Source organism: Scleropages formosus, chromosome 20 (assembly GCF_900964775.1).
Source record: "Scleropages formosus chromosome 20, fSclFor1.1, whole genome shotgun sequence".
NCBI classification, from domain to species: Eukaryota; Metazoa; Chordata; class Actinopteri; order Osteoglossiformes; family Osteoglossidae; genus Scleropages; species Scleropages formosus.
This window is the reverse complement of record NC_041825.1, coordinates 10,385,496-10,400,021: the sequence shown is the minus strand read 5'-3', so window position 1 is coordinate 10,400,021 and position 14,526 is coordinate 10,385,496. Positions and strand designations below refer to the sequence as shown.

The window sequence follows — 14,526 nt, the reverse complement described above, 5'->3', positions numbered from 1 at the left end:
GGGATTGATAAAGTTGTCGATCTACATATTTATCTGGAAATGATTTAATAGCCCCCATTTTTAAGATCCAAACGGGAAATTAAACTGACGTATCTTAGCTGTGGTTTTGTTTGACGATGGAATGGAATCCGATTTTTTGGGAGCAGGATTTGGGTGTCGCTTTGCCATGCCATGGTGGAAAGAAACAAATTGTATTTAAGAATGAGGTGTCTGCAACTACGTCTCTTTCTCCTAATGCACAAAGTGTATTTTCTCAGAGATGTACGTCGCTTTGGAAGAGCGTCTGCTAAATGACTACATGTAAATGTAAGTGGATGTCTTCCTTCAGACCATGCCTCTTCCTAATAAGTCTCAGGCACGATTAATGAAACTTGAAAAAGCACATATCTTCGGCTTCGTTACAAACAACGCGGTCCTTGTTTCAAGTGGAACTTGAGCGCTAGCTGGACGTGGCTCGCTACACGTGACAGACTTGTTTTCAGTTCGCCTTCGGGGCGTGTCCATCCTCGCTACGTCACGTCCTAACAGCTGTGATCTCTAGAGTGGAGACTGCGCAGTGCTCACTTCTGTAGCTTCTCCGACGTGCTCCCCTACGTCGATTGGTTATTTGGTGACGTTATGGAATATATTTCTTCCGTCCAGGGGAATTTCGAGTTCCGATTGGTTGACAAAATGCGAAACAGGACGTTTGTAGCCAATTGTTACCGTTATTTTACTTAAAAGGCGGAGTTTTATTTACCAGCAGGGTAGTCGTTTTAATATACACTGAAGTCCGTTGCGTATTAACCTCAGTTTTTTAAAGAGATCAGCCGGAAGCGGTTGTATGCTGAGGAGTTCGAAGCAACACGAGTACGTGACGGTTTCTTCTACGCTACTTTTTTTTTTTTTTTTCTTTTCCTTTTTCTTCTCCCGCACAGGAAAAGCACTTTGAACAAATTATTCACGTAGACGCATAACAAAAGTTGTAAGCAGTGTAATGGAGGATAAGAAGGAGGAAGGGGAAGCGGAGATCCAGGAACATGGCCCCGAACACTGGTTCTCGAAGTGGGAGCGACAGTGTTTGGCTGAGGCAGAGCAGGAGGAGCCCGGTGAGGAAGAGGCCGATCAGAGTCACCAGAATCTGTGGCACCTCTTCCAGAACTCGGCCACGGCAGTTGCACAGCTCTACAAAGGTTCGAGTGTTGCTAAGATACACCCTGGGGATAAGTGATTGCCAAATCAAATGGGGCTAGCTAGCACTAGCGAGCACTTTTACACACTGGCAACTAATTCGGCGCACAGCGTGTTCATCATAGCTGCTGGGCTCATCGAGTGTGTGCCGCCGTGTAGAATTAAACGGCACACAGCTGGGCGCGTTAAGCAATGATGAGGCGCTCGAAGTGATAGCTGGGAAACTTTCCTGTCAGATGTCAAGTAGTACAGCGAGCTTACAGCTGTGCGAAGGGGGGAAAAGAAAATGGCGAACTCCTGGGAGGAGTTCTTAGTTAAAAATAACACAGTTTGTCTGCTTGTCGAGCAGGGCCAAGTAAATCCCCGCGGTTTTTTGCTCGCGAGTCCGGTGCCAAGCGTGTCTTTCCTCGCGAACCTTCCCGGGCCGAATCTGCTTAATTTTTTTCTTTTTTTTTTTTTTTATTAAATGCATTAAGTGCAAACAAAATGGCGAAGGGGGGGTCTAGCTAAGCAAGCTGTGTTGTCGTGCAGCATTGTACTTGGCCTCTCAGTCGCGTCTAAGGAGGGGAAAAACGCACACATATTTGACGACTTAAATACGGGGGGAAAATGTTGGCATTTAACAAGTAATTTGGCGTGAAGTGACCGTGACCGCCTGGTACAAAATGGCGTATGTGGCTGTGTGTGTCCGAGCCGCCGGCCGTCGTGTTGAGGAGTTTCTTCCTCCCTCTACTAGAAAAGAGCTGACAAGAAATGGGCACCGTTCAAAGTGCCCACGGGTTGGGGAGGATGCACACACAAGCGCAAAGATGAGAGAAAGAAAGGACACCTGGAAGTGGACAGTCTGACAGGACGCTATGCCCCCCTCCCCTTCTCTGTCCCTGCTTGTCCTGCAGACCGGGTGTGTCAGCAGCAGCAGGGCCTCTCTCTGTGGGTCCCCTTCCAGAATGCCGCCACCGCTGTCACCAACCTGTACAGAGGTATCCCTCCTCTTCACGCCTCCACCCCCCCCCACCGTTTTGTTTTTCTTTCAGCGTTGATTTCATATCCACAAATAAGTCCCAAATCACTTTGATCTTCCCTGAATGTAGGAGGTGCTCTAGAAGATGGGACAGTATGGTGAAGGTTAGGCAGCAGGTGGTTCTAAATTCCGACTACCTTGGTCGTCACCCACCCCCATGTGTAAATGTGGTCGGCATAGTGGTTAGTGCTGATGCCGTGTATGTGGTAGGACCTGGGTTTGTACTTCTGCTGTGGTAGCTTTGACCATGGTAACCAGATGAACTGATAAAATATGAATTACAATACATTTTCTCCAAAGTGACTTACAATGTTAAGGTAATGCTTATTACAAGCTTACAATTATTTACCCATTTCTAGAGCTTGATAATGTTACGGGAGCAATTTTAGGGTATGTATGTTGCTCAGGGGTACCATAGCCAGCGATGGGGATCGAACCTGCGACCTTTGGGTCCAAAGGCAGCAGCTGTAGCCACTACACTACCAGATGCCCCTGGCCAAGTTTATGAATTGTGCCCTGTTGCAAGTTATTTTGGAGAAATTATATTGGAGGGCAACTAGCAAGGTGGTAGGAATTTAGAGCCAGTTGCTGGTGCAGTGTTCTGGGCCCTTGTAATCTCAGTAGTCCAGGCTTGAGTCCCATTCAATCTATAGTACCTTTTTGGTTAAGGTTGTGTATGATTCTGTACTGGTATGGTAAGAATACACTGCTGTATACGTGGCGTAAGTCATGGTACATTTTGATTGTGTAACGCGATGTTGCCTTGGACAAAGGTGCTAGTTAAGTAAAAGTTAATCATAAAAATCAATCCTTGTCTGCTTGTATGGCATACAGTTGACTGATTCTTAGAAAATGGCTCTAAGTAAATATACAGCTCTGCTTAAATCTGTGGAAATATGTGAGCAAAATGTTAGTTCCAGCTTGCAAGTGGCTATTGGTGACTGGTACAGAGATCAGTTTCCTGTGAGGCATGGTATGGGGGAAAGTGGTGTATCTTAGATGTGGACAGATGTTAGACTATTTCTCTAGATACCTTTGGAAATCAGAAGTATGGGTGGAGTTGATGATTGGATAGTTCATAGTTAGATATCCCAGTGCAGGAGGTGTAAGATGAGCAGAAAGCATGGCAAGCTAGTTTTATTTTTAAGTTGTTTGGGTGTAAGAGAAATGGATATCGTTGAGTGAAATGCTGAATACGGAGACCTCGGATGTCTATGCTGTGGACAAGTGACGCATAGTACAGAAGCATCTTGAATTAATGATAATAGTTGTTTAACCGAGTGGCCACAGTGCCATTGATCACTAGACTTCCTATATATAAGTTCATTCTGACAGATGGGTCTCACCCTGGTCTTGAAGGTTCTAGAATAGATTTGTTTTTCTGTCTTATTATAGTAGCTCCAACTATATATATATATATATATATATATTTTTTTTTGTATTTTCCTGTTCATGTGTATGATAAATGGTCATGAGTTTTTTTTGACCTATTGATCTAATTTTACTTGCTTTGTAAACTGAATGTGAGGTGTCAAATATGAAATAAATGGTGCTGAAAACATTTCTAGGCACTATGCTCTTTGGTCATAGTTTCTGTAACAGGTACATCTTTCTGTAAAGTGGAGGCAGTGTGAGACATACTTTGCTGGGCCTACTGTTTGAAAATCTCTGAAATGAATTTTGTTTTTAAAAAGTTAAAGGTATTTAAGTAAGCTTTTGAAAGTGAAACAAGTACTACTGCAAAAATCAAAGGTTGGAAGGTGAGTAAAGCTGCTTAAATGTGCTGCTGTGGAGATTTGTTTTTTGAAGGTAGTTTGTAGAACTGGTGTTCTACTTAAGAATGGTAAATATTTTTTGTATGAAAACCTTTTGGGTTTTGTTTTGAACCCCTCATCTCTTCTAAATACAGTTGAGGGGTAAAATAGTCCAGTCTTTATCAATTGCTTGTTTAGTTTTGGGCCTCGGTTTTCCAGAGCCTATACCGTAACTACAAATTGTGAGACACGGTACATTCTGGATGGTACACTAGTCCATTGCATGTCAGCTGCATGCACTCATTTACTCGTAAACAAAAAAGCTATGAGTAGTTTACTCACCAATTCATCTGAAACGCATCTTTGTAGACTATGGAAGGAAACCCATGGAAACTCTGTGCAGACTGAGTTGGATACAAACTCTCATCCAGCCTCACAGCCCAAGAGCTGTGAAGCACCAGTTCTACCCTCTGTGCTTCCATGGAGCACTGAGTATAGTAAAAGAAATTTGCACTTGAAATCTGAATTCACAGCAAAATTTCTTCTTTCTGAAAACATTGTATACTCCATTGTAGTGCCCCTAAATGTCTCTAAAGGAATGTCAAAATGATTGCTTGTTGCTCCTTCAGTAATTTTTGATCAGTGTACTTCATACAGCCTTCATTTGTTGCTAGTGTTTTAAAATAATTTTTAAAATGCCTTTGACTACAGTTTCCTTTCTTTAACAGAGAGTGTGGAGGCACATCAAAGAAACTACGACCTAGGAATTCAGATTGGATATCAACGACGCAACAAGGATGTTTTGGCTTGGGTTAAAAAGCGAAGGAGGACAATTCGGAGAGAGGACTTGATCAGCTTCCTGTGTGGCAAAACTCCCCCACCAAGGACTTCAAGAGCACCACCAAAACTGAGTGTAGTCTCCCCCAACCGGGCATCTTCCACAGAAAGTAGCTCATCTGTAGAGACTGATCTGCAGCCGTTCCGAGAAGCCATAGCCTTGCATGGTAAATTAAATTCAGATCTCAATACAGCAAACAATGGGCCTGTTCTGCAAATAACTAAAGATGGAAATTAAGCCATTTACACATCTGTGGTATACAGGTACTGCAAAACTGAGTAACGGTTGTTGTTTTTACTTTGCAACTTTTCAGCTAAATACTTTCAGCTAAAATTCCTTGAATATTTTGCATACAGTCTTGTTCAACCATAGCAAAATTACTAGGATTTTGTTGCATTTCATAATGCTTCCCGAGTCTTTGTATTGGGTATAAAAATGTACTACTTTGCCCCAGATTCATTAGTTCCCCCATGCTGTATCTGCACACTTCAGTTTAATTCCATACATCCATCTATCCATTTTCTTCCCCACTTGTCCTTCTACGGTCGCAGTGGCAATAGGGACTTCAGTTTACTGAAACTGAATGCTTAAATGGAACTGTGACAGATTATGAACATGGGATAATTTTAAAATCAGAATTTAAGGTTTCATGGTGAGGTTTTAACTTAACATTTTGGTGCCAGTCATTTGATAAATTGTCTTCCTTAGTTTAACAGTATTCTGTTGAAGGGTATGCAGAAAGAGTATCCTTCTGCCCCTTGTTTTCTTAACCTATGTATAAATTGACCTATGCAATTAGTAATAACTTATTGGGTCTGATTTTTATGCCTTTTTATTCTGACACATTGGCTAAAGTATCAGTTTCCAATATTTATGAAACTTTTCACTGAAATTGATGGTAATATGGCCTCAATTTTGGGCTTTCAGGGCAGGCTTTATAAATGTGAAGCTCTCTGTAGAGCAGGGGAGAACATAGCCACAAGACTGTACGCACTAACTTTGTGGAGTCCTAAAAATGACTGTTTGCAGAAAATTACTTTTTGATGCAAAAATTAAGGGTTTTTTTTTTTTTAACCCCAGTGAAATATTTTTAACCACAATGTTTTTTTTTTTTTTTTTTCTGAGAAAATTACTAGCTAGGAAAGATAAATCTTAGTTATGATTGAACAGATTTGAAAAAGTTTAATAACTGACCTCAACCTTGGTAGAGCTTGAATGTCAAAGATTAAACATTTGACAATGGAAAGTGGACTTTGTCTCTGCCTTAACTCTACATATTAGGTGGTATTGCTGTGATTGAATATTACATGATGTGTTCAGGTATAATGTGCTTTTTTTTTTTTTTTTTTTTTTTTTGTGTTGTTAAAAGGTTACCTGGGAAATGAAGTCCTGTGGTAGCTTGCAAGCTGTACCAGGGATTTATAGGTATTGGTGCTGAAAAGTCACAAACTGGTTCAGCTACTTGTTCACACCATTCCGCACAGAAAATCATAGTGGGTCGGCTATCTAATTTGGACATGAGTATTGTGAATATGTTGGCAACGTGGTTTGGCTATTCTGCTGAAAAGTCATCTTTCTTTTTCTGTTTCCTTGGTCCGGTTAATATTCCTTCCATGTATTGTCAACTGCTGTTAGTTGATAGGCTAGTGGTGACTCACTGGCAAGATGTTTCATTGCTCTTCTCATACTACAGGATTGGAGTTAAGTGCACCAGTAATATTAAATGTTTGAAATGACATCAATGTTTGTGTTGGGCCCTATGTTCCTGCTTATGGTTATATTACATTTATTTACAATTCAGAAAGATCCTGTGTACTTTGGGAAATTTGTGCTGGAAGCCCAAAGGGTTGCTGAAGTTTTATAGTGTACAGTGAGGCTAGTTAAATTTTGCCATAGTACTGCTGTATGTTTGGATCCATCTCAAGGTTCTGTGGCGTTTGTATTCCCCCCCCCTTATGTTCACCTTCACACATTGGGATAGGGTTCAGACCACTATGATTCTGTATTGGACAAGAGAATGGGTGATGAATTAATAGAAAAGGAACTAAAACTTGGGAGGTGTTGATAAAGATAGTAAAGTTAAGATAATTGCTTGCACATGAGTATTTTCTTAAAATGCAAGGAGGTGAGCATAAAAGGTCTCTGACCAATTGAGATGTTTCCTGGATTTCGGGTGTGACTTTCAATGCTTTTTCTTTGATCTTCTAGGTCTGAGTGGAGCAATGGCAAGCATAAGTGTTCGTTCCAGTACCCCGGGCTCACCGACTCATGTTAGCAGCAGCTCCAACACCTGCCGCAGGAGAAACGGACTTCACGACGTGGACTTGAACACTTTCATATCAGAAGAAATGGCACTTCACTTAGATAATGGTGGCACGAGGAAGCGGACCTCATCCCAGTGTGGCGATGCCATCACAGACTCCCCTACACACAAACGCAATCGAATGATCTGAACTGAATTCTCTAATACATTGTGCTGCTCAGAATAAAAAGCCACTTACTCCTCAACACATCTTTTTCTTCCGTGATAGGAAAGAGGGCCATCAAAAAGTTGCATTTATTCAGATAAGTTCAGTACTTATTGCCATAAGTCAAAGCAACATAGCAATTGCCTCCTGCTAAAAATAAGTTTGTTTCAGCTCAGAGGATGTCCGTTAGCACTTTGCAAAAATATTATAGGTTTAACATTTCCATTTTCACGTTATAAGGACGAAGTGACCTTACTAGTACCCCATTAAAAAGCATTTAATATTTGGTGTTCCTTTGATTCTAATCTTATTGCTGTATCTTTTGCTGATCTATATATGCCTAGGCACATGTACCAGTTGGGCTTAATTTTCCGATTTGTTAGCATTTTTATTAGACATGCAGCCTTCCATTCTTTTTGTTTTCCTTTTACAGTGCTGGGTCCTGTAAAATGCCAGTAATGTAACAGTATTGGGTTTAAATTTCTTTCTTTAAAGCAGTTGCTACTTCTGATGTTCTGTGTGACATAGTTTAAAAGGTGCTATCATGGTTATGCACTTAGCACTCTGCAAGCAGTAATCTGTTGGATTCAGCTGTTTTAATGTTCCAAAGTAATATCAGATGTTTTCCTTTATGAGAAGTCTCAGAAGTATCATTGTCAGTAGTCTGATAATCTAATGTGTATATATACATTTAGGTGCTCGTATAATATGTGGTACATATTGTAAAAAAAAAAAAAAAAAGTGCAAACCATTGAATAGTTTAATGTACAGTAATGATTCTTGAATTAAACAAAGTTTAACTATGTTGCCTTCAAGTGTCCTTCTGGGTGTTCTTACTGATCTTGCCAGTTACCTGTTGTGGTTCCTAATTTAGGAATTTTAAAAAAGTTAAATTAACTTTAGCTGTGCTGTTTTGACTACAGTAAAATTATGTAGTATACAGCTACTTGTATGTGTAAACAGAATCTTAAATTGTTATATGTAAGAATTTAAGTGCAAACAAAAAAGCCTTTACCGATAACTGATGAAGATTTGAGCTTACTGCAGCTCTAGTGACAAGGAATAAACATGAAGAAATAATACATGTTCAGCCTGTAATGTTTGTAACAATGTCTAAAAATGTATCAACTAATTATGATTTTAAAATGTGGGTATACATGATTTTGGAATTTTTTTAAAATAAATGTTATTTAAATATTGTAATGATTATACATTTTAAGAGAGCAGCTGGGCAAGCGTGTAAGGTAGAGGCTCTGGGGTTGTAACGTGAAGGTTGTCTGTTTCAGTCCTGTTCATGGCTCTGCCATGTAACCCCTAATATTACTTTGAGTTGCTTTGCTGAAATTGCTTCGTTTAAACGTCTAGGTATCACCTAAAATGACTTGATGGTCTTATAACCAGTCCTACACAGACCAATTGTAATACATCAAAATGCCCAAGAGAACAGGGTAACGATTGGTACCTGGACTTCCAGAGGCTTCTTGTTCTCCTGTTTTTAGCTTTTTTTTCTTCTTTATATCAGTTGCCTTTTGGTTTTCTTATGTGCTGATTGCCAAGAAAACATTTCCAAAGTTTGTGTTACTGTCTTATCACTGTGTCTTTGGGCACTCTGCTTAGTTGTTTATATTTACATTTATCAATATAGCAAACACTTTCAACAAATTGATGTACAACTCATCTCAGAACTAGCAACTAGCTTTGTTGAGAGGAACACTTTATAAAAATGAATTACATTCAATAAATGGGTCAAGTGCTCTCATCCCTTATATATTATATTACTTGCACAGTGAAAAAACTGCAGTGGCTTCCAAAAATATATACTCCTGTTTTCATACATCAGGCTTTAATTCTCTTCAGCATTTTTGAGCATTATACAATCATTTTTCAAAACCTTGTGAACAGTACAGTAAATACTTGGTATGTACCCCATCCCAGGAGTGGTCTAAATGGAGTCAATCTTGGTATTTCCTGAATAAATCAAATGTATCACCCTCTAAATTTCCATAGAAGCAATGACTGCCATGACTTTTCAATTAATCCTTGAAAATCCCATTCCATGTACTGCCCTGTTTGTATTTGAGCTGTAACTGGAAAATTTTTAGTATAGGCAGTGGAACATTGCATTACGTAGTACAGCAAAGTTTAAAAAAGTAGTATTTCTCTGCTAAGGAAAATAGTTGACAGTCATGAATAAAACCTTCTTGATTTTTAAGTGTTTCAAATTGTCTTAAATTGTAATAATCCTGTGCTTTGAGGGGTCCATAATATAGTAAAAGATAGCTAAACACTCTTGACCTGTTGATCAAGTCATTGTATTAATCCAATTTAAAGGTTAAAATATTAAAAATAAATGTAAATATCTGTTTAATTTGTCGTTATAAGTTATAACAAGGTAACTATGCAATGCAACTAACAGCATACTCCTTTCTCAGTGAAGACAATGAATTTGGGACAACTTGAAGAAAGTTCTGAAATATTTTATTACAGGATCATTCGTGACCATAAAGTTTTGGATGCTGTCGAGGTAAACATCAACTTTATGAAACCATAAAAATGTTGATTCCTTTCTGCAGATGAAGTGCTCACCTGCAATGCTTCACATCATAACAGTATTATTGTGAGCTTAATATTTTCTTTTCTATTTATTTTTACCTGTAAGGTTCAACTGGGTGGTTCTTTAAAAAGACTGAATGTCGTCACTGTTGTAGCCGGACAAACATGGCACCTTTAACAATAATACAACGTCACTGTTTGCACAGAACACTCAGCCCTCATTATAACAGGTCCTGTACAATGAAAACTGCAACAATGGCTTATGGCAATATATTCCTTTTTTTTTTTTTTTTCATACAACAGGCTTATGATTCAGTACAATGGCATTTTTCTTGTTAAATGGCAGTTTTTTCTCGCTTGGTGGAAAAGAGCTGAGAAAGGGACACCAATTGCCTTTGCTCTCATTATTTCAGCCAGTGGCAGGACTTCAGTCCCAAAACAGTTGCTGTGAAGCTCTCAGGTTATTTTACACACTGACACCCAACAGTTTAGTGAGGGAAACAATCATAAAAAGTGCAGGAAATAGAAATCATCAATCAGTTAATACTTTTGGTGAGAGCATTCATGCTTTAAAAGTTGTTTTGATTTAATTTAATTAGTATTAACGTGTGACTGTGCCCATGTCTTTCGGGCTTTTATTGACCTCAGCAAAAACAAAGTTAAACTATTGAACACACACACATTTTCAGAACCGCTTGTCCCATACGGGGTCACGGGGAACCGGAGCCTACCCGGCAACACAGGGCGTAAGGCCGGAGGGGGAGGGGACACACCCGGGACGGGACACCAGTCCGTCGCAAGGCACCCCAAGCGGGACTCGAACCCCAGACCCACCGGACAGCAGGACTGCGGCCCAACCCACTGCGCCACCGCACCCCCTTAACTATTGAACATTATGTCTTTAAAAATGAGCAAGAAACTTTCTTTTTTCAGTTCTTTTCAGCACTGTTGTTTAGTTCTCAAATGCTGTTGTCGCTTCGGATGGCTGCTGTAATAGCATCCCTCGAGTTCAAAAACTCTGTTTAAGTAAAAGGGAACATTTTAAAACTAGATAAAACACATTACTATGCTGAACAGCTGCTGCAGAAAATTAACTTTTTAGTACTAATGTTTTTAATTCAAAAAGATGAAAGCAGAATATTCTAAGGCGAACCACAGCAATTTAAAACAAAAGCTGTTCAAGAACGGGATAAAACCACAGCTTTCATGAAGCACAAAATCATATAAACAGGGTAAAAGATACTAAGACACTTTAAAAGGATGCCACTTTTTAAAATTATTTTTAGTACTGAGTTTCCCAATCTGAGAAAAGGTTTCAACTGGGGGATCAAAACTATATTTCAAATTTTAAAATGAAAACAATGGACAAGTGGTTTTTAATGATGAATAAATTAAAACATAACATAGATAAGCCACAAATACTAGATAATATGTCGGTGTTTCATTTCCACGCGCAAAAAGTAAAATATGCCTTTTAGTTTAATATTTTCATTAATTTTAGAGTGACGTTCTTTGCCTGTGAAGTTTTTATTTTTTACATGAAGAAATAAGGGTAATTCAGCCCTCTTGGTGCAGCACTTTGAATTATGCGGCGCTTCATGAAAGGAATTAAGCGACTTCTGTGAGCAATGAGCACATTGCGTTTTTGTAGCATCCATCTCTGCGTGTTTTCATGCGTCGGAATTGCAGATCTACACATGATCAACCTCCCGCTGTATATTTTTCGGATTCTCTTCGTTTTGACATCACCATGGCAACACCTTCAGTAGCGCTCACGAACAGCTAAATGCAACTGAAGCTGCGATCACATAAAGCAAGTGATTTAATGTCGTTCCTGCCTGCACTTCCAATTCTTACCACCAGATGTCAGTAGAACTCCATGTGCACAATCACAGCATCTGGTGTGGGTGGGTGGGTGGCTGGGGGGGGGGGGGGCGTCTGTACAGGCTCTATATAGGTAATAAAATGAAATATTGATGAATGTATCTCAAAAAAACGTAACTTTATTTTTTAAATGTAAGAAATATTGTTCTTGTTAAGAAATGTTGCATTCTGCCTACCCTGTACTCTTTACCATTGCATTCTATTACAATTTTACATACCCATACAAGCCTATCCACATTTTCTTTATTTATTTATTTATTTATTTATTTATTTATTTAACCATCTTTGCAGTTTTTGCCAATCACTCATGCTGCTTTTCATGTCACCACTTTACTTTTAAAGCAGATTTTCTATTTTAAGAGAGGAGCACAATGGCAGAACACAGTGAAGCAAGCTAAATATGGTACTCGGTACTGCATGCCAGCAATACTGATGTAGACAACAGATGCTCCAGTAAGGCAACAGTCTCATTAGACCACAGTATTGCTGAATGGTTTCACTTTGAGGCCATAACTAATAGATACATTCATCTTAGCATCCAGAAGTTCAAAGTATTGCAGTCATTCCTGTGACATTTCCATTGCTGTTTCCATAGTAACAGGTAGGCAGGGCATATAGAACTCAGTTTTTTAAGTTGATGCTTTGAGAGTGGGCTATTATCAGTGTAAAATGAGTCACTTTTTTGTTTCACTTCCAAAATTATTTGTTTTATTATTTTCAAACATTCTCTGCTCTGTGAATATGAGGTAACTTTAGTTTTTCGTTTTTTGTTTTCTTTTTTTCTCTATAGACTGCTTCTTGGTTGTCACTTACGACCTTGAGCCTGACTGGAGTACTGATGCACTGGTTTCTCACACAATGAGTTCTGAGATTAACCAATTTTTTATGTTGGAGGACAGCTGTGTTCCTTGGGAATACAAATACATTGCGCATAAGTGCATAATGGCAACTGATCAATCCATCTTTTCAGCTATTACTGGAGGGTTGTGGTGGTCTGGAGCCTATTCCCAAAGTAGAGGGCCTAAGGCAGAGTACCTCCCACCGTGAATGGGACACTAGTCCATTGCAGGGCAAACACACACACATAAACAGACTGAGGGCAAGACTGCCCAGATCACCCGAAACCCATGCCTTCGGACAGTGGGAGGAAATGGATGTGAAAACCCACAGACTAAGCCAAATTTGAACTGACAATCAAAACCATAGCCCAAAACCCTGACGCATTAGCATTACCAACTGCTCCACTGTGCTTCCATCTTACGGAAGTAAAAAGTAAGAATAAGGAAATACTGTAATGGACTGGTGCTTCATCCACTGTCTGCCCTTCTCGCGTGTTCATCTCTGCGAGGTACTCTGCTTTGGCTTCCTGTCACTAAAACCTGAACTGGACAAGATGTTCTGGATTACTGATTGAATCACTTTCTTTTGAGGAAGCAGAGTGGTGCACCAGGTAGTGATGCCTGCTCACAGCACCTGGGCTATTGGGGCGTAGATTCATTTTCGGATCATCCATCCATCCATCCATCCATCCATCCATCCATCCATCTTCCTCCGCTATCTGGGGCCGGGTCGCAGGGGCAGCAGTCCGAGCAGAGTCCTCCAGACTTCCCTCTCCCCGCACACCTCCTCCAGTTCCTCTGGGGAAACCCCAAGGCGTTCCCAGGCCAGCCAGGAGACGTAGTCTCTCCAACGTGTCCTGGGTCTGCCCCGAGGCCTCCTCCCAGTGGGACAAGCCCGGAACACCTCCCCAGGGAGGCGTCCAGGAGGCATCCGGAACAGATGCCCGAGCCACCTCAATTGACTCCTCTCGATGCGGAGGAGCAGCGGCTGTACTCCGAGCTCCTCCCGGGTGACTGAGCTCCTCACCCTATCCATAAGGGTGCGCCCAGCCACTCTGCGGAGGAAACTCATTTCTGTCGCTTGTATCCGCGATCTCATTCTTTCGGTCATGATCCAGAGTTCATGACCATAGGTGAGGGTAGGAACGTAAATCGACCGGTAAATTGAGAGCTTCGCCTTACGACTCAGCTCCTTCTTTACCACAACAGACCGGTACAATGACCGCATTACTGCGGACGCCGCACCGATCCGTCCGTCAACCTGCCGCTCCATTTTTCCCTCACTCGTGAACAAGACCCCGAGATACTTAAACTCCTCCACTTGAGGGAGCAACTCCCCCCTAACCCGGAGGGGGCAATCCACCTTTTTCCGACTGAGAACCATGGCCTCGGATTTGGAGGTGCTGATTCTCATCCCCGCCGCTTCGCACTCGGCTGCAAACCTCCCCAGTGCACGCTGCAAGTCTTGACTTGATGAAGCCAACAGGACCACATCGTCCGCAAAAAGCAGAGACGAGATCTCGCGGCCACCAAAACAGACACCCTCCGTTCCCTGACTGCGCCTAGAAATTCTGCCCATAAAAATAATGAACAGAATCGGTGACAAAGGGCAGCCCTGGCGGAGTCCAACATGCACCGGGAACAGGTCTGACTTACTGCCGGCAATGCGAACCAAGCTCCTGCTCCGGTCATACAGGGAACGAACAGCCCATAGCAATGAGCCCCAAACCCCATAATCCCGAAGTACCCCCCACAGGATGCCACGAGGGACACGGTCGAATGCCTTCTCCAGGTCCACAAAACACATATGGACTGGTTGGGCAAACTCCCACGAACCCTCCAGCACCCTAGTGAGGGTATAGAGCTGGTCCAGTGTTCCACGGCCAGGGCGAAAACCGCATTGCTCCTCCTGAATCCGAGGTTCGACTATAGACTTTCCCAGGGAGGCTAAGGAGTGTGATCCCCCTGTAGTTGGAACACAATCTCCGGTCCCCCTTCT

At 41.2% G+C, this 14,526-nt stretch overlaps 1 protein-coding gene across 2 annotated transcripts; it reads left to right on the top strand.

Moving 5' to 3' along the window:
• Positions 1–687: 687 nt before the first annotated feature.
• Positions 688–8,066, top strand: LOC108926161 (UPF0472 protein C16orf72 homolog). 2 transcript variants are annotated; one of them, XM_018738714.2, is made up of 4 exons: positions 691–1,172; positions 2,067–2,150; positions 4,674–4,949; positions 6,992–8,066. In XM_018738714.2, the coding sequence occupies exons 1-4, from the start codon at positions 977–979 to the stop codon at positions 7,234–7,236; spliced, it is 801 nt and encodes a 266-aa protein (XP_018594230.1). In that variant the 5' UTR covers positions 691–976; the 3' UTR covers positions 7,237–8,066. The 2 variants fall into 2 exon arrangements, with proteins under 2 accessions (XP_018594239.1, XP_018594230.1); XM_018738723.2 differs by lacking the exon at positions 2,067–2,150 and having other exon boundaries at positions 688–1,172.
• Positions 8,067–14,526: the final 6,460 nt, after the last annotated feature.